Here is a 26,552-nt window from a genome sequence, read left to right on the forward strand (position 1 = left end):
TTGAAGTTTGCATCTAAGTTGTAAGGTTTATTTACAAAATTGTCGAGGGTTAATTATTAGACTAATTTTCTACACTATGCAAGGTTTTTCTACGTGTCTGTTACAGGTTTTGAGTCACTTGGGCTCTCTGGGGCAGACAGTTGTTCTGCTATCTCTGCATATTTTTGTGCCCTGTACTCCTTTTTAGCCTCATCAAAGAGAACATTGTGGATTAAATTACGATTGCTTGACTGGTCTTGAGTAAGCCGAGGAAATGGATTTCCTGCAAAATAAACTTTCCATTAAAAACAATAACCTCTAACAATTAATTAAGGTCACAAGCACTTTATCAATAGCTTCACTTTCACTTACTTAATATAAATATAATTGGTTGATTGATTGATTTATTTCCAAAAATTTATATACAGAGTAAATAAAAAATATCTTTATAGGAAATTATTCCCACATGGGCATCAGCCTGTGTGTGGAGAAACGAGTTCATCAGTCTGCACTACCAATAACACTCAAAAATCTTAAATCAAAATTAGGGAATGAATTGACATTAATAAAAACATTTTCATTAACAAATGAAAAAATAAAGATTTAACCTCTAAAATAAACCATACAAGGCCAGAGCATGGAATACCTGAGTAAATTTAGTTAATAAATAATCTAAAATTTGAAAGGAATATACTTATTTAGGAAATACAGTTTGAAGACTTAAAAAGGTAATGTTTAAAAACTTGTAACTTACATAAAAAAGAGCAATCAGAAAGACTTTAAAAAATTAACCAATATAAGTATAGAGAGACTTGGACCACACCTGCACACCCACGCACACACATTACACACACCACTCACGCACGCACGCACGCACGCACGCGCGCACACACACACACACACACACACACAAATTATATGAGCAATATAGTGATGATGATGTTGAATTAAAGGCTTTAACGAGTCTAGGAACAATAATTCTGTTAAGAAGTGGTAAAATGGCTGTGGTTACTGTGAATGAAAATTGAATCTCGATGTTGAAAAATATACAAAACTAAAGTTCGGATATATAATTGCGAGACGTTATAAACTTTAAATTCTTCAAATAATAAATTGGTTGGATAAGTACGATTTCGCTTCAGAGCTACTTTTATAATAGTTTTTTGAACGACTTCTAAGGAAGCAAGGTTATTTTGAAAACAGCCACCCCATTCTAAATTACCCTGAAGAATTGATTGCACATAAGCATAGTATACAGTTTTTAAAAGATCTATTGTAAGTATATTACGCAGATTAAAAAATAAATTTATGAAGTTTATTCCGCATGTAAGCTACGTGATTACATCTTCAAACAATTATAAAAAACTACACCCAAGTATTTATACTCACTCACCCTATCAATACATTCACACAAAACGCATCCATCCTGGCCACCACATGTATGCAACCGTAGCTTAAAAACAAAAGGACAAAAGGATCACCGTCAGCTGTTATAGAGATTGGCATACATTTAGTTTTGGCTATATTGACAGTGAGCCGACAATGATCAAACCAGCGCTTGACAGTGAGCAGACCGCACTCAACCACATCCCTCACTTCCTCCCAGCTTTCACCCTCAAACAACAAAGCGGTCTCGTCCACATAAAGAAATATCTGTCCTTTATACAAAGTCAATCTTCCTAGATTGTTAATAAAAATTAAGAAAAGCAAGGGTCCAAGAGTATTGACTTGCAAAACCCCATACTCAATTTTTTGAGGAACGCTTGTATAGCCTAAAACAGAAACAACTTGATACTGATCGGACAAATAACTTTTGAACCATCTCTAAGAGTTCCCTTATATTCCAATATATCTTAATTTTTGTATAAATAATTGTCTATCAACTGTATCAAAAGCTTTAGCTAAATCTATAAAAATCAAAAATGATTTTTTATTACGGCTAATCGTGTCATGAACACTTTTAGTTAGCACATATAAATCGTCCTTCAAATTCTTATCTTTTCTGAAGCCGAATTGATTTTGTACAACAATACTATTGATGTTTAAATATTTTTCGAGTTGAATTCTAACACACTTCTCCAATAATTTAGATAAAACACTAGTTAAAGTTATTGGCTTGAAGCTAACACCGATTTTTTGGGCCTCCCTTATAGATTGGGATTACTTTACCCATTTTAAAAGATGCTGGGAAAATTCCCTGTGACATACTATTGTTTATAATGTGTAGAAGTGGAAGCTTTAATAAATTAAAAAACATTTTGATAAGAGTAGCCGGGATTCCATTTTTCCCGGAGCAGACCCCCCTCTAAGGTTTTGCACAACACGAGCAACGACATCCTTAGATATCGGCTCCAGCTGGTAATAAGAATCCGCCCCGTAATCCTCGTCATTCGTAACGACTTCCGTCACAGGAGGCACAGCACTGGCTAAGTTGGCACCCACCCCAACATAGTACTCATTTAATGTGTTGGCTACATTATTTATATCATTTGTTTCAATATTAATTTTACCATCCAGAAACTGTTCAATAGGAAAGGAATCTTTATTTGTATTCATGTCCATAATTTCAGCAATATTTTTCCACAAGAGGTTATTATTATTTTTCGATTCATTAATTTTATTCCTAAAATACATTTCTTTAGCCAATTTAATAGTTTTATTTAAGAGATTTCTATAGTGCTTGAAACGGGTTTTTAACATTGCATTAACCCTCCAAGTGCTACTATTGCACTGTGCGATATGTTCGTTTTTGTTAAATTGCTGTAAAACGGTTTATTTAATTATTCCGTGATTTTCATAGTACAACATAGGAAAGATTTCTCTACGCACTGGCTCTACTTTGTAAGCCTTTGAGTAGAATGAAAAATAACAGTAAGCTGATTTTGTCAGCTGTTGCCGCGCTCACCGCGCAGTACTTTGTTGTAGTTTTCGTCTAGGTTAGTTATCGTTCGGCCACAACGTATTGTTTTGATTTGTGTTATTATTCACTGTGCGATAGATTCTTGCTTCTTGTGTATGTATTTTCTATTTTATTATGAGTTGCTACAGTGCTTTAGAGCACTTCAGGAGGCCTGTAGGGGGAGGCAGAAGAAAGAGGGTAGTGCAGCAATTAGAATCTGACTCTGACTAAGTTTCTTTAGTTAAATGTAAATATGTATACATATATTTAGCTTTTATGAGGTTATAGGCACATCTAAACCAATATTTTGTGAGAATTGTTTACTTTGAATGTGTCCATTGTGCAAATTTTGGTGTGCGGAACATTTGTTTAGTTTTTATATTTTGTGTGTGTAGTTTTTGTTCAAAAGGCTTTGAAGTGACAATTTTATTGTTCACAATGAAATTTGAAACAATTTGTATATTTCGAAATATTTATAACCATGTTTTTAAAACGCATTTACGTCACCATCTAAAAAAAAACAAAAAGAAAAAAAATTTTTACTATTCATCAAGACTTTCAGAGACAAGACGGCCAGCAATAATCAAGTCAATATAAGTGTTTTTAACGAAAGATGATTGTTTTCTTTTACTTTTAATTAATGTGTTGACTTTGTGAGACAGTAAAATAGTGATCTGTCATTTCCGCTTTGATGACTGCCGACTTAACACCGTCCGTTGTTTTAATATCTGTAAATATGTGATCAATACAACTTTTGGAAAATCCAGTAACTGTGGTTGGCACATTAATGCAACTAATGAAACCAGCTCCAAACATTACATCAAGAGATCGTTGTGACAGTGGATCATTGGTTTCAGGTAAAATACAACAATTTATATCACCAATCAGCCAGTGAACCCGATCCCTGGGCCTGGTTTCAAGATAAACCTCGAAATCACTAATGAAAGAGTCAAGGTCACCGGGCGGACTCCGGTAAATGGCGAGCAACGACACCCGCTCCCTGCCAAACGTTATACCTAGTTTCAAACATGTAGCACCGCTCAGTTTCACTTCCGCATGACATACTGAAAAACATTTATTAACAAAAACAATCACACCATCATTCTGATTCATAATTTCGTTATTTGCGAATCTCTCATATCCATCCATACTCACATTCACACTGCACTCATCCATCCAAGTCTCTGTTAAAATAATTATGTCAAACTTAAATTTATAGTTGTTCAAAATGATAATTAGCTTATCAAAATTCATTTTACAGCTACGAGTATTCAAGCTAAGGATTGTCAGTCAATCTTCATTTACGTCTTCATTTTCTGAGAAAAAATCAGAACCATCACCATAATCATAAACACATGCATTCACAGCTATAGAATTGATAATTTCATCCATAAACTCGTCCATTGCGGATCCTGCTCATTGTACACCATGCTCAGCCCACCCGCTCTCTATATATCTACAATACATATATATACAGACATTACTACAATGAATAAAAACTACATCATTGTTAAAAAATAAACTAAAACCAAATGTATAGGTACTTTGCACACCATACACAATGCAGTAAGACCTGTACAAAAACAATTTTAATATAACAAAAACTTATAGATAGTTGAAAACAAATATTAATATTATATCATATAATAATAAAATAAATATTTGTTTAATTTAATACAAATAAATAAAATAAAATATATACATAGAATAACATTTAAGAAGCATTATCGGTATAGGTATATTTATGCTATGCTGCAACTTATGTTTAAAAATAAACAAGAAGCACTTTTACAAATTTATGCAATTAAAACTTCCCAAATATAGATATGCTAAAAATAAATCAAGTATCTTTATATTACATGCCACAATGCAATGGAACTTGCACAAACAAAAATATAAATTGTTAATAACATATGAATAACTAATTAAATTAGAAATATACTTCAGTACAAATTCTGACATGTGCATGCTTATAATTACGTGTGTCATATATTCAAAAAACTGACTTTAAAAATTATTATTCCATATATAAAAAAGACATAGACGGAAATTAGACCTAATATACAATTAACATCGCACTGACCAGGCAAAAAACATTATCTGTTAACCTTTGGACAGTAAAGATGGCTGTAAAAGTAGGTAAAATGTGAAAGAAGTAAGAAATTCACATTCTGAAGCTTGAAAAGAAAAAAATCTATTAATTAATATTATTTATACATTAATTATTGTTTTCTACAGTAACTTGTTATTCTTATAATAAAAATAACTAATAGTAAAAGGAGATAAATGGTTTTATAAAACATTATTTTGATATTTGTCGTTAGCCCGTGTACACATACATACTCACATCCATACACACATACTTCTACCCATACACACGTATTTATAATTTAATTATTATTTTATTTATATAACACAAGAGATTCATAGTGTACAAACGGAAAAATTATTCATTCAATCTTATTATTGTAAGATACTGCACTATGTGTGCAGTATATTACAGTTTAAATGTAGGTTGGTATAGTACAATCAATATTTAATTTTGAATGCAGAGTTTAAAAGAGTTTATTATATTAAAACCAGGCATTCAATCAAACACCTAGTTAGTCATTGTACCCTATGCCCAAAGTCAATAGGTATTGGACATTATATACTTTTGTCTTTGTTTAAAATATATTGTGATTCGGGCAGAGCTGTAATTAGAAGTTCTGCTTACAACTTCTTTTTGTTAGCTTATGTAGTTTCATTTAGGTTAGGTTAGTTCTGGTTAACCCTTTTACTGGCTAGAGACTCATTTTGAGTACCTCTAGTTTAAAAAGTCCAGTAATTCATATATTAGCTGTGTCATCTTCGTTTCTATAACATATTTAAACCATCAATTAATGAGACATTTAATTCTGACAAATTTTATATCTACATATTCCCAATGACCTAAGCTATGCCAAATAGGTATTGGGAATGCAAAACAGTGGGGCTATATCGCCTCATATTTCTTACTTAAATCAAGTGATTTTAAATTTAGTGTTAACATTGTGTCAGACTCATAACTGTATAACTATTTACTGTGACCGACATTAGAAATTCAATTTTACGGTATTGGACATAGGTGAGTAAAGCACATGAACTACATTATAACATAACTCTGATTAACTAACAAGCACAATCTGGAGTTAGTCGCATGTGCCTTTTCACTCATCCTAACCTCGAGCGAAACACTACAAGTACCTGCAGATGTCACTCACATCAACTTAAACTATTTTAAACTAACTTATTTCTAAATTATTCTCCATTTTAATCATTTATTTTATTGACCTGTGGCTTTTAATCAAAGACTATATTTTAATTGCATTAATTTACTTATAAAAATGGTCCTGTTGGTCGAAGAAATAAGAATGGAAAACCTCTTATCCTCTACAACAATTATAAACATAGAGTATCTTTAAAAAAATGGGGATAGAGCCTGGTGATGTCTGGGAGGAAAATGTGGGGCGTCTGTGAGAACCAACGCCCAAGCTACTCAACTAGTGTAGTCCAGAAGCAAACATCAAGAGCCCCACTCGGTGACCATGAGAACCTATGTTGCCTCCACCCCACTACATCATCTCCCGCGATACCACCCACTTGTGCCTCAACCCCCGTGTCCTCGTTTTGATTGAGTCACCTATGTGGTGACCTGGTTTCCACGGTTGACTGCGCCATACAGTGCGACCTGACTACCAACTGCGTAGATCAGCGTTGTGCAGAAGCAGGGGACCTTGTGGCTCAAACACTACGATTGAGATACTGGAAGCAGAGCTGGATAGTTTGAGGGAGAAGGGGAATAGCGAGTATACTCATGGGCAGCCGTCTGGGTGGTCCGTGGTGAACAACAAAAGAAGACACATTTAAATTAAAACGGAAATTAAATATCAACCTCTGTCTGGTCCACAGTATGCAACAACTCCATCGAAATCCCCTGCAATGCTTAGAACTCTGAAAAATGATCACAATAAGGAGAAGAAGAATAAGAAGGAAACTAATTTAAATAGGTACCATAGAACCCATCTGCCTTTTTTCCTCAATCTTTGTTGAAAGGGACAGCCACACATGTGGTTTGGCTGGCCATGTGCAGCGAAAGGTGGCCCGGAACATGAAGGTATCCACCTTCTTTTATGGAACACCCTGTATTTTATGTTGTTTTTAGATTCTACTCTAAAAAATAAGACATTTTTGCTATTGAGAGTTTTTCAATATCTCTAATGGTTGGAGGGTGTTCCATAAAATATTTTAAAGTTAGCCACCATATTGGAAAATGGCGGCCATCTTCAAAAATTTGAAAGTGTATTCCTGAGTGAAACTTAAAATTGAGCAAGTTCCAAATTTATAAGTTGTTGGTGCTATGTCATGTAATTAAAAAGTTAGCTATTGGATCACTTTAAAAAACTCACCCGGTATATATATATACTGTACAGTATATATATATTTGTATGATTTTCCATCTAGCATTTTTTTAATTCAATGTCTCTAAATGTATTCAGGTAAGAATAACATGTATTATATATCAATGCAAAGTGTACATTCTATGCTATGTAATACAATTACTGGTTAATAAAAACATTTTTCCAAAAAAATATTAAACAAATATATACAACAATTTTTAATCTGAAATTTTAAATTGTTGTATTGTTTTTGTTTTAAGGCTTATACATTTGCATTTACCTCATAAAACATCATTTTGGTAGTATGATATAATAAATGCTATTTTTGTATCTAATGCAATATTTTATATTGACCTATCAAAAATGTATTGATTTTTTTTGTTAATTTGCTTATTTTGAAATAATAAATACATCTGATATAATTTTACTCAGTGTTTCATATTTTCTTATTGGGTGATAAATTCTGTATCTTTTGACAATTTTGGTGTTTTCCAAACAAACATTTGTATACAACCAGGAACTTAATATTTGTTTCTTTTATGCTAAAAATGCCATGTAAACATGATTTTTTCAAGGTCTTTTGAATGAATGCTAATATTTCTCCAGTTCAATATTCAAATTCTGCATACTTTGGCAAAAAACATGTAATAAGTTAACCTTTGAATAAAGTACAAAAATTTTTTAACAGTGTAGAAGACCCAATTACAATTTGTCCAAAATGGGCTTCCAGTACAGAAGTTACTATATGGGCTAATGGAGAGTTATATCAGATTATTTTAGGTTAGGTTATACAATTTATACGTTTAAAATTATTAATTTACTCTGAGTTTAAACACTGTACATTTTATATGTATATAAAATCCAAGAAACGTTTTGAATTCTATAAAATATTTAGGTATTATACAAATGCCTACGCTAAGCAAGTAAAATGAAAAAAACAATTAAATAACCATTTTCCTAGAATTTGTAACAACTTTATCTAGAATATAACATTGTTGTTTGTTCTCTTCAACGAAAATGTGTTGAATGAATTGTATTCTAGGTATTTAAGTTTACTAAAAAGAAAGTTGAATATAAAAATGTTTTAATACAATTATACTTCAAAATTTAGAAAGAGAAAATTTTTTATATATATGTACTTAGAAAAGAACACAATTACACACATACATATAATAAAACAGAGCATTTTAAATATTATTAACCAGATATAAAATAAATAAACCAAATATTAACCTAGTTATTATGTAAACTTAAACTTTGTGTAAACTTGAATGTTATTAAGAGCTTACTATGCTTATTTCATTTAACATCTTTAATGTCAAAATTACATCCACATATGAATATATGTTTCTTCCAACTGTGCTTGAAGGATTCATTTTTATTGTTGACATTTAAAACTAATTGTTTAAGATACCAAATCTGTGCTACTGTTCTGCATTTTTAGTTTTTATACCTAAATACTAAAAAAAATAAACAATTGTACCTAAATACTTAAAATAATAAAACAAATATCTATAATTTGTTTTGATAATTGGTTGGTATTTTGGAATAACTGACTGTTGGAATAACTGGTCAATATAAAAACCAGAAAAGATTACCTTTTTGTACACTGAAGTACATGGATAAATAATAATAATGTTATTCCAATGTTTTACAATTGAATTGCTTATTACCCAACAAAATTACAATGTTTAATCCTTACTACATGATTTAGTACCTGATGAAACATGCTGAGCTCTAAAATTAAGCACCGAGCAGGTCCTACAGAGAGTTAATAACGTCGTCAAGGTAGTGTATAAACTATTACATTATTACCTGGTCAGTGCTATTGTGTCGCGGCCAGTGGGAGAATCTTTTTGTTAGTATTCTTGCTTTTCTATAGAGATTATTTGCTATACTTTACCTCTCAATTCTAACAAAGTTCGAGGATAGCGTCCATCAGGATATTGACCAGTAACTTTGTGCACCCTCGTATATGACATGTTATAATTCTGATATCGAGGAACAAGAACTTTGAACAGTTTGTGGACAACTTGTTTTTCTTTTAACCAGTAATCTGCGAGCTCCATTGTTGGTTTGTGACAGTCACCATTTCTAATAGCTTCTGATATTAACTAGAACAGCAAACATTGACAATAGCAGAAAAATAATTTAGTTTTTTCTTCTACATTAACATAAAATCTCAATACAGTAATACATAGACTGACTCATTTATTCACATACATATTAAAAGTCTAAATCTATTATATATACGTTAGAGTGTGAAATCCACGAAAAAAACTCTTGAGGTTATTAAAACTTTAGTCTATGTAAGATTTCCATGATAAAAACATTAATTTTACTACATAAAAAACATTATTCACTACTTTTGCACTCTTACCAAACAAGATACTCAGAACATGTTGGTATCCATGTAATTAGATTAGAGAAATCCTTTTAAAAACTACATTCTACTATAATTCACATATTTTATTTAGAAACATATGTGACAATTTTCAACATTTATACAGGGTGAGGCAGAAAGGATGAACGGTTTTCAAAAAAGCAATGTGTCGTTCGTTACCTGTGCATAAAAAAAACATTTATTTCCAGAACAATATTCACATGATTATACCATTTTAGAAAATTAATGTTTGAAAACAAGATCTAACAGGTGACGGCCGTTTTCAGCGATGCACTTTACAAGCCGCTCTCGGAAGTTGGCTTCTACTCTTTCTAACATTGCCCTGCCAATTTGTTCGACTTCCACACGAATTGCTTCCTTTAGTTCTTGAAGTGTACGTGGTTTATGCTGGTAAACACGTGACTTGAGGAAACCCCACAAGAAGTAGACGCACATGGACAGGTCTGGGGAACGAGGAGGCCAATCAATGTCACCAAACCGAAAAATGATGCGACCACGAAAAACAGCCCGAATTGCTTCCATTCAATTTCTTGCTGTGTGAGCTGTCGCCCCGTCCTGCTAAAACCATACTTGCCGGATAGGAATACGTTTTCTTCTTAGTTCAAGTAGGAAGAATTCAGTGAATATCTGTCTATAACGTTCCGAGGTTACAGTTACAGTGGTCCCGTTGTCGTCTTCAAAAAAGTATGGACCAATAACAACTGCTCACAGCACACCAAACTGTCACCTTGGGACTGTGTAATGGTCTCTCATGCATTAATTTTGGATTTTCATCTAACTAATAACGACAGTTCTGCTGATTAATGGTACCATTCAAATGAAAATGTGCTTCATCTGTCGTAAACAAAATGATGTTTTCATTTTGGTCAAGTATGGAATTCATTTTTCGAGCAAAATTTAGCCGCTTTACATAATCGCCAGGATTCAATTGTTGAACCATGGCAATTTTGTAGGGATGAAATCCTAGATCATTATGTAAAATACGCCTTACTGACCGATTACTGATGTTCAGTTCAGAAGAATGTCTCCTAGCAGATCGACCAGGACTACGGAGTATGGTTTGCCGAACTCTTTCCACATTTTCTGGAGTGCGTACAGTGCGATGAGCCCCTGGCGGTCGTTTATTCATCACTGTTCCTACTGAACGAAATGATTGAACCCAACGTAAAATGATGTTACGAGTGGGTACACCGTTATTTCTCGCAAGATTGAAATGACGACGAAACTCGCGCTGAACTGCAACAATACTCTCATTATTACGAACAAAACTGTCGTAAGTAAACACACAGTGTTGCACACTCCACAACTCCATGATGACGACTAAACAATGACTAGACAAAATGGTATGTTCTACCCAACACATGGCCACTTCAGTCACCCCACTCCCACTACCCAGATCAGAATACTATCTGTTCTAAAAACATCCATCCTTTCTGCCTCACCCTGTATTTATTTGAATCTGATACTATTAAAAATTTCAAATAAAGTCATAGAGCTGTTGTTTTAAATTGGAGTCCAAGGATCCGAGACTTTCATTCACTCAGACTGGGGACCAACGTGACCTTGATCCCTTCCCTCCCCTGTACTCGTCTTATCACTTGTCTTGTGTATGTGGTTTTACTTTCACCGATGGTTTTGTCTGATAAAACAATATTACCTCTTAACTTCTTCATCACACAACTAAATATTTCTACATCAATTTATGCCCTACAAACACACTGACACGTAACAGTAACACTTTTTTCAACATTTAGATAACATTAAACTTTTTAATATAACTCTAGCCTACGCACAGGCTGCTTGCCTATGTAGGCTTAATTTTCATTGTAGACATTATATTTAGCTGTAATAGATAGTTTTAATAAAATTATATTAATAATACTATCCAACTATTGTACAACTCAATACATGATGACATTGAAGCAATGGTTAAATAAACTACATACGAGAGATCGTGGTAAGGACTGGATCGAGTTCATCTCATTGATTTGGATGCTTTTAGAAGAATTACATTTTTTACACGTCAAGGATTACATCTTAATTAACAAAGCAAAGGCAAAAGAAACTTAGTTATATGATAATTGATTCTTCAGGTGAAATGTATCACACGAAGAACACAGGAACCAATATATACAAAACAAGTAATACATATGGACAGGTCTTCCTGTAACTTTGACACTGTCGGATGTGTCTTTGGCGGGTGAGCTGGATTTACCAATTAAGATCGTTGAAGAGAATATTAACAAAGTGTTTCAGGAGTATCAATTGTGATGAAAGTGTGGGTTTCTCTCATTGTATCTCAGCAGATTTAAATGATGAGAGGAAATATGAAGTGCTGGAACTGCAAGAATGTTTAAAGAGAAAATTTGGAAGGTCCCTCAGTCAATGATTGTATTAATAGCCATCGTGACCTGTCAAAAAAACTGTAAAGGGTACAACAAATTTTTGGTTTGATTACCAAATCAAAAATATTTTCTACATAACCCAAACTAGATGACTACAATTTAGCTTTCAAAAGAGTTGATACAAGAATTTACTAAGAAGAGGGGTTTAAAAAAACTCATTTTTTGTTCACCCATGGGTTGTGTGGAGCGGATTAAATGTTTCCACTGAACAACTTTTTGTCATCAAGATTATTGAGTTTCATAAAATAACAGGAAGCCTCAGTTGAACATCATATTCTAAGTATGCGATGAGCATGCTCTCTTTTTTTTCGGAGGTTGGCCTGTCATTTTGGCCTAACTTTGTGCATTCCAGTAAACTTTGTGAAGAAATGAGAAGAAACTCTCTTTCTAACACCTACAACCAGCAGGTGAGAGAGAACTGAAACAGAAACAGACCCACTGTCTGGTGCTGATCTGCATATGGCTACAACAACTGGAGATCCAGGCTGATGTTGAAATAAGAAAATAATCTCTCTGCTGATGACCTTCTCTTCTTCTGACAACTCCTATGCCAGTCACCCTTGCAGCTCAGAACTGAAACCCGGATATGAAGTGCAGTGTGTGAAATCAAAGGCATTTAAGATAGTTGCCACTAGTGCCACATCTTTCTCCAGTTCTCATCTATATGTGCTGACAAAGAGGAATGTAATATAAATTATGGATAATAAGTCTAAGTTCTGTAAATAAGCAATTAGATCCAGACAACAGCCAAAAGTGAAGTCAACCTTCCACCTTTAAGGTAGTTCCTTTTTTTGGGATTTCACCAGGGTAGCTTTAGATAATTCTTTTTTTAATAATGAAAAGAAATACAGGCAAATCTTCAAATTTTGATTGTTAAGAACATTCAACAATTTTAAGAGATCATCATTTCAATTACCATTCAAATAAAAATATTATTAAACTGGTTTACCAAAGTGTCTTGCAAAAATATACATAAAAAAAAACGCAGTAACAATGAGTCTTCGTTCGATTACATAATTCTAAACAAAAACAATATTGCATCAGACATTAAACCTATTCATCAGCCACTTACACTGTCTAGATTATACTTCTGACAGTGCAATTTTACAATAAACCTATTTAGATGACCACTTAAACCTGATTCTCATATTATTTACAGATGAATGCTATAATTATATAGATTTCTAGTATTAATAGAAATTTACCAAATTAACCAATTTATTTAATCCAGTCCTTCATTTTGGCAATGATGCTTAAGACTGGAGGATGGTGTTGTCCATTGCTTTGTGTTAGTACACAGAAATTTACAGAAAATTTGACTTCAAAAAGTGATCAAATTTACCGGCAATCGTCATTGAGTCATTATTATGAGAATTGAATAAAAGGATGTGGTGAATGTTGTGTTTCGGAGATTAAAATAGATAAAACATTCACCATGCTTGTGGTTTACAGGAGCCTTCTAAAACAAACTGAGGACTCCTTTTTGGCTTAATATTCTTAGGTTATTATTGGAAGATATACTTTTTGGCTAAGTTGAGTATTTATCAACATGAAAACAAGTATGTAATTTCAAATAAACTGGTGATCTAAATATAACTTCTAAATGTGGATAGTGTCCTTAAATATAAAACACAGTTTGTTAATATTCTTAGGGTTTAACTAATATGATTTACACTGTAGTTGCTGGATTTTCTAGGAATCAAATCAAAAGAACTTCAAATAATGTCACATAACAGCAATAGATAACTTATTCTAACATAAAAAAAAATGTTGTGTTTAAATACTATATGGACAATTATAACTCAATTGTCTGTGACGTTATCCATGATGCACAGTTCAGCTGAGAAAAATTTTTGGAATAACAAATCAAAACAGGAATTGTATTTGTTACTAACTTTGAAAATTAAAAGAAAGTATTTAACGCTAATAATTATAACTGGTGAAGTAAATATAATTGGGTATCTGAAATGTGTGAAATTAATGTGTCAGGCATCTGTAATTTAAGAAATGTCTCAGTTAAATTTAGTTTTATAATACTTACTTTCAGGCATCTGTAGAATTTCCTAAGTATGGATACTCTAAGAAAAATAAGTTAAATTTATGGGTATTGAAGAGATTTGATGTTAACTAGACCATTCCTAGTTTAAAAGTATTTAGAATACTAAAATATGGAAATTAATGGAAACTCAATATTGGGTCTGAATAAGAGCTGAACCAGTTCTATTGCAAAAGAAAAAGAAAGTTTTTATTGATCATAAAATTTCTAAAGCGCGCATAATTAAGGTTAAAAAATGGAATTTACCATTATAATTATAAGTCGGGTTTTTAAGGTATAACAGAAGCTTTCAATATCAAATACCATGATCACTTGTGAGGACGGTAAAATATTGACAGGATCGATCTAAATCTTGGTTGCTAATAATATTTTAAATTTTTTTTGTTGAAGCAGGTTGAGTTGATAGCTTAATAATATTCCGAGCATTTCCTCCACCACACCAATGAAAAGCAAATATTGAATGATTTTCAGCACTCAAACAAAATGTTTCAATACCTTTAAATTTTAATTAAATGAAGTTAGTATTACGGTAAAAATAATTGACCAAAGCATCAATTATTTGAAAACATAATTTCTCAGATTATTTTTTTGATTGAAAGCATTTCAAGCTTAATGTTCTAAAGCATTTCCTAAAGCCAGTCTGTCCACTGAAAGTTAAAACTTAATACATTTGGTTAATTCTTCTTGATGATATCTGGAATTTTTCCAGATATTAGCTAATCGAAAAAATTTCTAAAACATTCCTATTTTTAAAAAAGGGAGATCCCAAATGGTATCCTGTTATAGGCCAGTGACTCATCTTCCTCCCACGTTTTTATCCAAAAAAATTATAATGACAAAGTTTGTTTATAAACAATTTGTTAAAATAATTTTCTGGAAATCTAACAATTCTCTTTAAACAGTTGACAAAACACGGCAGGTCCTTTATCGATCTGGAAAAACCTTACAATTACCCCGCCGGTATACGAGGATTTGATTCGATTCAATTAATCAATTCATTGATTCAATAAAGAACAATATCAGTGGATATTTTCAGGGAGAACACCTTGACCATTGGGCAATAGCTGGAACCAGAGCTTTGACAGATGTGTAAATTAAATTAATAGAGTACTATTTTTAAAAAGTTGGGTGGTTATGGGAAAGGAACTTGCATGGTTATAGGCCAGTGTCTCTACTTCAAAATAGGATGCAACGTTGAAATATATGTTTCAAAAAAGGATATTGTTTCATAAAAACACAATTTTTTAAAAATTATCTGGCAATCTAACAATTTCTTAAAAAGCATGGCAGTAAACACGGTGTTCGATCTGGGATCAATATTCTACAATTTTACCACTTCTTTTTATTGTTCATATTAAATCAATTGCCTTTATTGGTTGGAGAAAAGCTCTGCTGCCTGTTTTTATGTGATGACACACGTGATTGGGAGTATCTGCTGGACTTGACCAGAGTGTTGACAGTGTGTTGTGTCACATTTTTATAAATTAATTTCAAGTACTCTTAAAAGACTGTTGGGAGTTATGGGAAAGGGCACTGTCCGCTTTTAGTTCAATTAAACTTCAAAATAGGTTGTCAATACGTTGATAATAGAGCATGTTTTCAAACATCAAACGATATTGATTTTAAATTAACAAATTCAATTCAAAACAAGAACATTTGCTAAAGCTTGGGAGTTCCCACAAGGACTCAATATTAGGTCCACTTTCTTTTTCTTTGTTTATATAAATCAGTTGCTTTATTGGTTGGAGCATGAAAGCTTTGCTGTCTGTTTATATGCTGATGACACAAATGTGGGTTATCTGCAGGAAAAAGTGTTTGAAAGTGTTGCTAGGAGATGTCTAAATCAATTTTTATAGGTCTTATCAATGAGACGATTCAAAAGACTTCTTGCAGTGTAAAAACCTTTTAATTCTCAAACAAATCAAATTTTATCTCTTTTTCCACTCAAAACAAAGCTCTAAACAGGGTTCAACCCAAACACGCTATTTTCATTGAGGAAGAACAATTGCTAAATTTATAGCACAAAATTTTTAGGGAGTTATAGATAAAAAACTTAAGTTGGAATTGAACATGTGGACCTTGTGGTTTTATAAATAAAATTTCCAGTGGTCTATATGCACGGAGAAGAAAACTTGGCCTAAGGTTTGCAGGTGTTAGAATCTCTAATAGATCAATTTATTATGTCTATCATTAATTTTTCCCAATTGCTTACGGTATAGAAGCTATCTTTGGTGCTTTACCACATCATTTATACCAAAATTGCTAGTTAAACTAACTAAAGCACGCTAATAGTAATTATAAAAGATGAGATTCAGTTAAAGCATATTTTTAGGGAACTCCTATATATTTACTGTTCTTACATCACTTGGAATATTTGAAACTATAAAATTTACGTTGGTGCGTTTCTGCAACATTGATTTACAGAAAGAAAACATTCAATGTAATACACGGTGTCAATATATCTAATGATTATCATCACTTGGAATTTTATAAAAAGAAATAACTCGTACATGGGGAACACAAAGTTTCTAAATCATTTGACCAATTGGAGTTGAATAAACTAAACTACAACACAAATAATTTCAAAACTAAACTTAAAGAAATATCTACTAATGAAATCAGACCTATATATTTCATTCCAAGAATTTTTTTTGAAAGGGCTAATTGACTGGTTTAGCTCAACATGTCCCTTTTGTATTTACGTGTATATGTGTTCTGTGTATATTGTATTTATGATATGTCTGTATGTGTCTGTTTATATGTATAAGATAACACTATTTTATTACCATAACTTATAATGAATGAATGTTTATTTAGCAACTGTGCATGAAAATACACTTAAAAATTATATAGTAATCCTAAGTACTAATGCTTATGTTGGTCAATATTTTATAAGTTGATGTTAGATAATTTTTTTTTATTAACTATGATTGACGCTATTCATTGTACATATCTGTGCATTTGTTTTATGAATAAAAAGAATATCTGAATCTGAATACTTAAATTTAAATTGTTTTATTTTTATCGCCGATTAGCAACTATTGTAAAAGGGTAACTTGCAATTTTCAAGTGTATACAGGTGTACATGTTCTTTGAAATAAATCATTTTTCTATTCTATATTTTAATCTATTTAATAAAAAATTTAAAATTAAGCTTTTTGTTTGTCATGTTAACTAAACGATTTTAGATATTTATATCTGAGTCACAAATATAGGATGAAATTAATACCTTGATAAACTTGTTCCAGATGTTTACGACATTTTAAAATAATTTATAACCATTTTTAAGTATGTGAAGGTAAAAAAACGCAGTGCCGAGAGCAGAACATTTAAAAATTTAGTGAGCAAGCATTAATCCATGAAGCAGGCAAGGATTAGTCCATGAAGTGGGCAAGGATTAGTCCATGAAGTGGGCATGGATGTCCTCTAATTTGCCACTCTAAAGAACAATAAAACTCCTTAAGAACTCAACATTTTACAAATGTTGGTCACTCTTGTCTTGAATCTATGTAAGTAAGATTTAAAACTATTTAAATTGACCTGATATGTTTAAAAAATTAGCAACATTCCATTTACATGTCAATAACATTATTTCTACCGAGAGTAACTCCTTTTAACCCTAAAAATGATTAATATACAAGTAGTAATGGTCAGTTTCTCTTGAACAGTTAGCAGTAGCAGCTTTCAAAAAGTCCCGTACAAGTTCAAACAAAATAAATAAAATATTAATTAACTTTCAGACATTATCTATCTTGTGTCACAATCTTCACCAAACAGAAAATGATGAAAGGATCGAAGCATCACAATTTCAAGTCCTTTTAATTACCAGTTATTGCACACACACACACATATATATATATATATATATATATATAGCATACACTAAAAAAATCCTTGTATCTTGCTGTAATTGTTTTTATTTATTGCATTTAATTGGCAACTATCATTAGTATATGAATATATCATGAAATTACTTTAAATAGTATTAACTCAAATTCTAAGACTGTAGCAAATGATCTGATCACTGGGTGTGTGTGTGTGTGAGTCACAAGACCCAAAGTCTTTATCCGATAAAACTAAAGTATCAGTTTACAGACCATATGCACCAAAGGAGTGCGTGCAGAGGAAAAATTTAAAATTGTATAAATACAATAATAACTTGATTTCTGGCAGTCTTGTGAAAGTTCATATAGCCTACAGATTCCATAAATATTAAATTGATTTTTTATACTTCTTTATAAAGTTACATTTCGAGGCTACAAAATTCTAAAACCATAAATATTCCTTTTTAATTTCTCACTGATTGTAGCACCATTTACATTTTAAAATAATGATAATTTATATGCTTATATACACTATGGTTAACGCTCCATAGATACATAAAAAAACTATAATAATATGTTTATAATATTAACTCATTTATAACATTTTTTCAATTATGTTCTATAAACAACATAAACAAAACAAGCAATAAAATATAAATAGCGTTACAAACCATTCAATGTTAACAGAAATCAACAGTAAATCATTTATCACCACAAAACTACAAACACAAAGAACAAATAAATAAGTAAATAAATTAAACATTCATGTAATATACATTTCAGCTATCTGTGATTTGGAACTTACAATCACGCATTGCACTGAACCACCAGATGGCTCATGGCCCTAGGGTACCCCCGAGATTACCTGATCAGGCACCGTCAAAGCATATGATAACATACCTAGTCCCTGTGAAGCCAAGCTAGCACAATATTTGCCCTTAACAATAAAAAACAATGATTATATAGGCATGAATATGCCAATCAAACAACCATAGCAAACATATGTCAGAGATAAATAATACACACATTTTTCATTAAACAAGATACTAGTTGAGCTTTTCAGAAGTTGGATTGTTTTCATTTTTAATCTAGGCTTCCTCTTCCAGTACAAACCGTCACCATGAATTTGAGGCAATTTATTAATAGTTTCGGAGCCAAATAACCAAACTGATGTCTACATTTCTCTTTCTTTAAATTGTAGATTTCACTTTGTTTCAATTAATTTGGAACACAATATAATAATTATTCCATACACTGGCAATAATTAATTGTAAATAACTATAGTTAAAATATTTTTGAATTAGATAGCTTAAGTACTTCTAATTCTTTGTTTGAAGGTTATTTTTTTTATTTTAGATGGACTAAAAGAAGAATTTAAGAAAATTGAATCGGATCTAAGAAGCAATGGATACCCTCAATTAATAATAAATAAGTGCAAAAGAACCAGAAGAATCATTCCTGAGTCAGAAAAACAGAATTGTGATAAATTTGCGTTTATGTCAATCCCTTATGTGCCGGGATTATCGGAGAAAATTAGAAGAGTAGGTAGAAAGTACAACATTAGAACAGCGTTTAAAACACACAACACTCTTAGACAAAGTCTTGTAAAAACTAAACCAAAAAATGGCACACAGGATTCCAAAAACTGTGTTTACAGTATAAAATGTAATTGCAATAGGGAATACATAGGCGAGACAAAAAGACCACTAAAAGTAAGGATAAAAGAGCATAAAGAAAGAAAACACGAGAAAGGGTCTCACAGAAAAGTCAAAAATTGCACACCATTGTTGGTCCAAAGACCATCATATGAATTGGGATGAAGCCAACATAATACATCGGGAACCACATTTCTTCAAAAGGAAATTAATTGAGGCAATATACATTAAATTGGCAGACCAACCAATCAGTCAACCATCAGTCGAGATTAGGCCGCTTTGGTTGCCAATTCTAAAAAATGAACTAAAGAGAAAACCAAAAGTATCAAACGGATCAGATATTTGCAATAAACCAATGTGGAGTCACAATATGGTTTTAAGAAGTTTATCTCGCATGAACCAATAATAACGAAAGGGCCCATTCCTGTCCACCTTCCCTTTTATTTCCGCCATCTTGTTTTAACCAGCCGTGACGATCACCATTGGCTAGACCCTCTGGTCAATCGTAGGTGGTTAGTAGACGAGTGAAGACGTATTGTGACCTGTATTCCGTAGTTCAGTTTTAATGATTAGTGTTTTGTATAGTTTTTTATTAAGTGCATGTTTATAGAGTTAGTGAATATGACAAACAACATGTAGGTTGTGATTCCTGACTAAGGCGTGCCACAACGCTTTGTTAAGATTTGTTTATTTTAACATAGTTTGTAATTATGTATTAGATTAGTTCTTTACCTGAAGAAGAGATCAGATTGCAGATCTCGAAACGTAGTGTTACTGATTTCTTGTTTCACTGAACGATGGCAAATGTCCGGAAAAATCCTATTTCTAATTGATAATTAGACTCAATTGTCGTGGCCGCTTACTATATAGTAGCTAATTCAAAATAAATTTCGACCTTTCCGAAATTTAATGAGTGTATTTCTTGTTGCTTTTTTATTTAATTTTTAAGCACTTTCATTTAAAAAAATAACAATGATATTATGAAGTGGCTAAAGTGAACACCTACAATCAGACCTTGATAACTCGAATATCAAAGGCATTCCATTTTCCCACGAGTTACGTATAGTTCGAGATATGAATTGTTTGCGTTATTAAGGTTATAGTTATATGGCATTTGACTTACAGAGGAAAACGAGATATAGCGGTAAATAAAAGAACATTTGAATTACAGAGGTAAAAACTATATTGTATCTGTTCAATACTGTGTTCTACATTAAGTGTTTATAACAGTTGCATAAGTATTTGTCAAAATATTTTAATGCAAACTATTTTATATCAATAACACAAAATGGTAATATTCATGAGAAGACATCTGTCTGTAATGTAAAAATAGATAAATAAGAGCTACACAAAAACTTTCATTCACGAAACCAACCTTTTTATTAAATTTTAACAGGTTCTAAGTTATATTACTTTGGTTATTATATAAAAATAAAACAAAATATTTTTTTGCAAGTGCTAGTTCTGGTTTCTATTATTAGAAAGTATTTTGATAATGACCCATATAGATCTAGGCCAAAGTTGGGTTTGGTATTTTATGTTTTTATTATTAAATTGATGTTATTAAAATGTAATGTATTAATCTCGTATTTAATGTATTATAACTATTGTTACGTAAAATTATTATATTATATTGAAGTTTCATAATATATTTAATCATATATAACAATAATAACAATTGAATAAGTATAGACCACTTATTAAAGTCTCTCTGTCGTTACAGTATAATAAACGTACAACACTTGAGTGAACGATAATATCAAATCAAAATAATATTTATTTTTTCATTTTTACATTGAATAGTGTCTATTTAGTTAAAAAAAAGGAGTCAAATTACAATATATCGAATAATTTATTAGAACTATATAAATACTGTCAGACATGTTTACCTTGTACGCACTACACTGCTTATAAGCAAAATTGTATTATTACCTATAGTCTAATATGTATAATTTTCATTCGACATACAAAACTTTAGCTTCACCATAATACAATCTTCAAATTCTACAAATAATTCAGTTCGACATTAATGTTCCAAAGTAATTGAAACAAAGTGTGTGATATTTGAGTAATAATGGCTGCTAGAGACGGGAAATACTGTTGTTTGTCCAATGTTTAAAAAAGCATTAATTCACAAAAATCTCATGTTCATCACTATTACTTTTGCTGATGTTACTTTACTTTACTGAATTAAATTTTCAACTATATTATTAATCAGCTGGCAATAATTAATTATGAATATCTATAAGAAATTACTGAGATTTGATCAGCTGGTTACATGTTACCAGGCTACAGGAATATAATAACTCAACACGTTATTTTACAATAGGTGTTGAAAAACAACAGTATTTCCTGTCTCTAGCGACCATTACATAAATACCACACACATTGTTCATTGTTTAACTTTGTTTCAATTACTTTGGAACAATAATGTCGAAATGAATTACATTATAGACTTTGAAGATTGTATTATAGCGAAGTTATATAAATAGTTAAAAAATAACCTTAACAAGCACTGACGTGATCTGAGCTTGAATTTGGGTACTATCTTGAGGTATGTTTATCTTCTTTCGTCAATAGTGCGGGGAGACACCGAAGGCACCACCGATCCCACACTTCTGACCAGGGGCATATCAGATAAGTATTTTCTTGACCTCAGATTATGTCCCAGATCGTCCAACTTCATCGACATCAGATCACATTGTACGACTTAAGTCGTGATCTAAGATCAGGAACTTACCAATCGGTACTACTAGTAACATATTTATGATAACCTAATCTAAATCTTCCTATAGCGCATTATAAAATTGTGTAGCGTAATATATTCATTCCTAGCCTCATTGCTTGCACGAAATTATACTCGTTACCGAATAATTCGAAATAAAAAAATTGTTATGAGACCAAATTATTCAGCTCAGCTGTTGCAGATATTATACTGGTTATCGAATAACCCACAACCAAAAAATCATTATGACAACATAAAATCATTTAGCCCAGTTGTTACTGAAACTAAATTACCTGTTGCTAATACTAATACTGCAGATCTGTAATGGCAGTAAGTGCAGTGATTATGCACATGTTTATCCTTAAAAATGGTAAAAAGTAAATGAATGTTATCTGTTTTGTTTCTTATATTTTATAAATACACTAACCTAGATTGTTTTTTATTTACCATAACATTAATACTTTTTATACTGTATTTGAAATAAAACAATGAAAATACAAGGTAATTTGGTTCAAGTACTTGTAGCAAGGATTCTTTACTCATGAGTATCAGATGATTCGATAATATCAATCACTCGTGTTGGACGCTTACTATACTACAGCTCTCCCTGTAATTTGAAATATATAATTAACCCTTTGGCTGCCAGCGGCCGATATTTTCGGCAGAGTAAAACTATTTGAAAACTGCCAGCGGCCGAATTTATCGGCCTCTTCCTTTTGGCTTATAGCGCAGCTATTTAACCACTAATGTAATTCTTATAACATAAAAATAATAGCTAAAGAGTGTTTTTATTTCATAAAATATCAGTTATTACGAAAATCTTACTTTATATAGTACGCCATGTAGAAGAACGACGTAATTGTGTGGCTGTTGGTCTGTCGCGAACCTGCCGGCTGCCGATGCCGTTGACAACAATATCATATCAACCTAATATCATGTAAAATAATTTGTAGTTTCATAGTTTAGTGTTTTTACTCGGAAAAAGCAATTTTTGGTACTTTGGGATTATACCGACCACACCCAGACATGAATCGTTATTTGACATTTTGCTTCTACTGATTACTAGATTAGTGTAGAACAATATTTCTTCAATATAAAACAGGAATTGTGTTATCGCAAACCCCTCCCCAACCTCAGACAGAGGTCAAAGTCGAGCAGTCTAGTAGATAACGTGATTACAGAGTCCCGCCGCGCGGCCTGCCGTAATCGGGATTCTCGAGAAAGATAAGATAAGATAACAGCGACAAAAATACCGATCACAATACCAGGAAATGCTTGTTGATTGATGGAATGTTAGTTCTGTTACTCAACTACATCGTTTTACAACGTTCCGAGTTAATTGAAAAAGGTTTAAGCGTTGGGGGCATATAACGGAATCTGACCCAGGCATTGATAATCGTTGTAAGTTTGTAATTTTGTAATTAAAGAGTTGTTTTTTCGTTCTATCAGGTTTGTTTCTATAAATTTATATTTTTGTGTTCTTCATACTGATGCGGGTCGGTATAATCCCAAAGTACCCAATTTTTATTGCCATTGTTTCTCTTCAATCTTCTGTATCCAACTTCATTTGTAAGTATAATATTATAATTTATTTTCTAACTTTAAAGGCTCTTTGTAATTATAAAACCTATTTATTAGTTTAATTTTCTTCCAATAACAACATCAAAAAGAGAATTTAGTGTAAGACTAGTAATGTTTACCAATTCAAGCAAGTATTTGGAACCACATTGATAAAATTATGAAAATATGAAAAAATTTGCATTGCCGCGGTGATTCAGTGTTATAATCATTATAATTTTATTTTCCAATATTTTTTTGTAATTTTTTGAACATTGACTCTCAATGACATTGTAAACATAAAACAAACATTTATTTTCTCCCATTATAGTATAATTTATAAGGTGTTTTGCAATACAAAAAAAACTTTTTTGAACATTTTTTAAATTTAATTAATTAATTAATTTATTTAAATAGTTTAATTAATTTGAAGTGGTTTTAAAAGTTATATAAGTTATAGTAAATTTCATTACGTTCAAAACAAAACAAAAATCATGATCCTAGCTAGTTAAAAAAGAAAGTTATTATCGTTTTTGGTTTACCTATGCGAAATGCTCATTTTAAGCCTGGCAGTACAGGTATATGGTAGTTTGGCTTGGCAGTCTTCAAATACAGGTAACTTAAAACTGCCTGACAGGACTTTAAACATAAAATACAAATATAGCATAGCAGCCAAAGGGTTAAAATATAAATTAATTTCGTGTAAGTAGTTGTAGCTAGGATTCTTTATTTCATGAATATCAATGATTCGAAAGTATCAATCACTCGAGTGTTGAATGCTTATTATACTGCAGCCCAATCCATTTTCATGTTATATGGTGACATGTTTCGAAGGTTAACCTTCATCCTCGGAACACTGATGTAGGGTTAATAACTAAACCAACAGTCAATGTTTTAAAACTGTGTACCATACTAGTATTAAAATGTAACAATACTTAATATGGATGGTACTTAATAGCCTATACTTTAAAATATAAACAGAGTCAAGCTATTCCTTACCCTTTCAGCATAACCTCTAGCTTCATCTGCTTTAGTATAGATTAGTTCTATTCTCTCATACTTGAACAATCCAGTTAAAATGTTTTGTATAATTTCATGTCTACCTTGAGGCCCTCTTGGATTCTTTAATCTCCTATATGTAGGATTAACTTTAATTCTTAACTGTGACACTAGTTTGGAAACCTCAGCCTGAGGCATTTTAAGCCAACAGAATAAATATAACCGAGTTTTTAAAAGGTTTGATATATACGCACTTTCTTTAAGATAGAAAGGAGAAAATCAAAATTAAATTTTACAAGTAAAATTAAGAAAATATTCTAGTCTACAATAAAATATTAACACTAGTATTAAAGAGGACTACGACGTTTGGAACATTTGGATTTGGAATGGAACTGTTGACTTTCATTTTTTTTTCCTTTTAAGTTCTTGTTGTCTTGCGCGTTGACGTTACTATTAACAGAACAGGCTTTGGATTAACCAAGGGAACCTCGTATACTGATAGAATTTATTGTGGTTTTCTTGTTAATTACATTAAACGTAAAAATGAAAGGTTCATACAGAATGGAAACGGTAAAATTTATTAGTGGATATTTGAGGGCCTGTATGTCTAGGTACCCGTTGCAGAACTATGTTTTTTTCTTAGATTTAAGGATTTCAAATATTATATGAAAAACTAGCTGACCCAGTGAACTTCGTTTCACTTATCTCTTGGCCATGTCGCTACCTTTGTTAACATATTTACATATGTAATTTATAAATTTGACAGAGTTACAAAATTCCACATTGATGTGAGTTTCAAAAGTTTTGGACAATATTGGCGAGTACGGCACAATCCAACGATTGTCTACATCAACATTTTGTCCTTTTATCTTCACAATTACAGATCACCCACCGTCCTCAACTCATTGCCGATGATACAACGGGTAACCATCATTTCCCGAAATGGTACAGCAATCAATGCTCTAGGGTATCGCTTAGAACACTTGCCGTCGACCATACAGGGTGAGTTGTTGAAAACTCCGCAAGGTCCATGTATCATATGTTTACTTACTACTGCATGCAATTTTGGGTCAAGTGTTTTATCTGGAATCTCGGCTGAAATTATGGAATCAATGTCTTCTGGCCTTAATTTATCAACTAACCAAACTAATATGTGCGTATGTGGCAGACCACGCTTTTGCCACTCAACAGAGTACATCCAACAACGTACTTGGCCATACACACGATGGTTTATAATGAAATTCATTTAAGATTTTAATTTTTGCTTAACACTCTGGCAGTGATGTCATGCCTATCAACTGGTGTTTGGCCGTGTAGCAATTCTTTCTTAATTTCCATCCATTGTGGGTTACAGGTGAACTCGTAAATAGGTCTGGACGGCCATATTTTCTAACATACGACATCTCATTTTGCGCGTATTCGTGGCCATCTCAATGTAAGTGGCCGGCAATATTGTCATTTCCCCACATTCTCTGCATTTGCATCGGCATTAATAGCATCACGAAGATGAATATACTCTTCAGATCGAAGCTGCTGTTGGTTTAGACGGATGTAGTCGTTCGGTTTCAATTTTGACATACATGTCAACTGCAAACTAATGAAAAAGCCGTTGACACATCAAAATGTGATTT

The 26,552-nt window shown here is 32.0% G+C and overlaps 1 protein-coding gene across 1 annotated transcript; it reads right to left on the reverse strand.

The window, feature by feature from the left end:
- Window positions 1-25,325, reverse strand: LOC124375169 (39S ribosomal protein L17, mitochondrial). Its single transcript, XM_046833279.1, has 3 exons — window positions 24,922-25,325; window positions 9,200-9,410; window positions 1-262 (listed from the first exon to the last, which is right to left on the reverse strand). The coding sequence occupies exons 1-3, from the start codon at window positions 25,117-25,119 to the stop codon at window positions 90-92; spliced, it is 582 nt and encodes a 193-aa protein (XP_046689235.1). The 5' UTR covers window positions 25,120-25,325; the 3' UTR covers window positions 1-89.
- Between the last annotated feature and the right edge of the window lie 1,227 nt (window positions 25,326-26,552).

This window comes from Homalodisca vitripennis, unplaced genomic scaffold, assembly GCF_021130785.1.
Source record: "Homalodisca vitripennis isolate AUS2020 unplaced genomic scaffold, UT_GWSS_2.1 ScUCBcl_14560;HRSCAF=25365, whole genome shotgun sequence".
NCBI lineage: Eukaryota > Metazoa > Arthropoda > Insecta > Hemiptera > Cicadellidae > Homalodisca > Homalodisca vitripennis.

Coding starts and splice junctions, on each gene's coding strand:
- LOC124375169 (XM_046833279.1), bottom strand. CDS start 25,119: ATGCCTCAGGCTGAGGTTTCCAAACTAGTGTCACAGTTAAGAATTAAA. Junction 9,411..24,921: donor CTAGAGGTTATGCTGAAAGG/GTAAGGAATAGC, acceptor TTGCTGTTCTAG/TTAATATCAGAAGCTATTAG. Junction 263..9,199: donor AACTTTGTTAGAATTGAGAG/GTAAAGTATAGC, acceptor TTTATTTTGCAG/GAAATCCATTTCCTCGGCTT.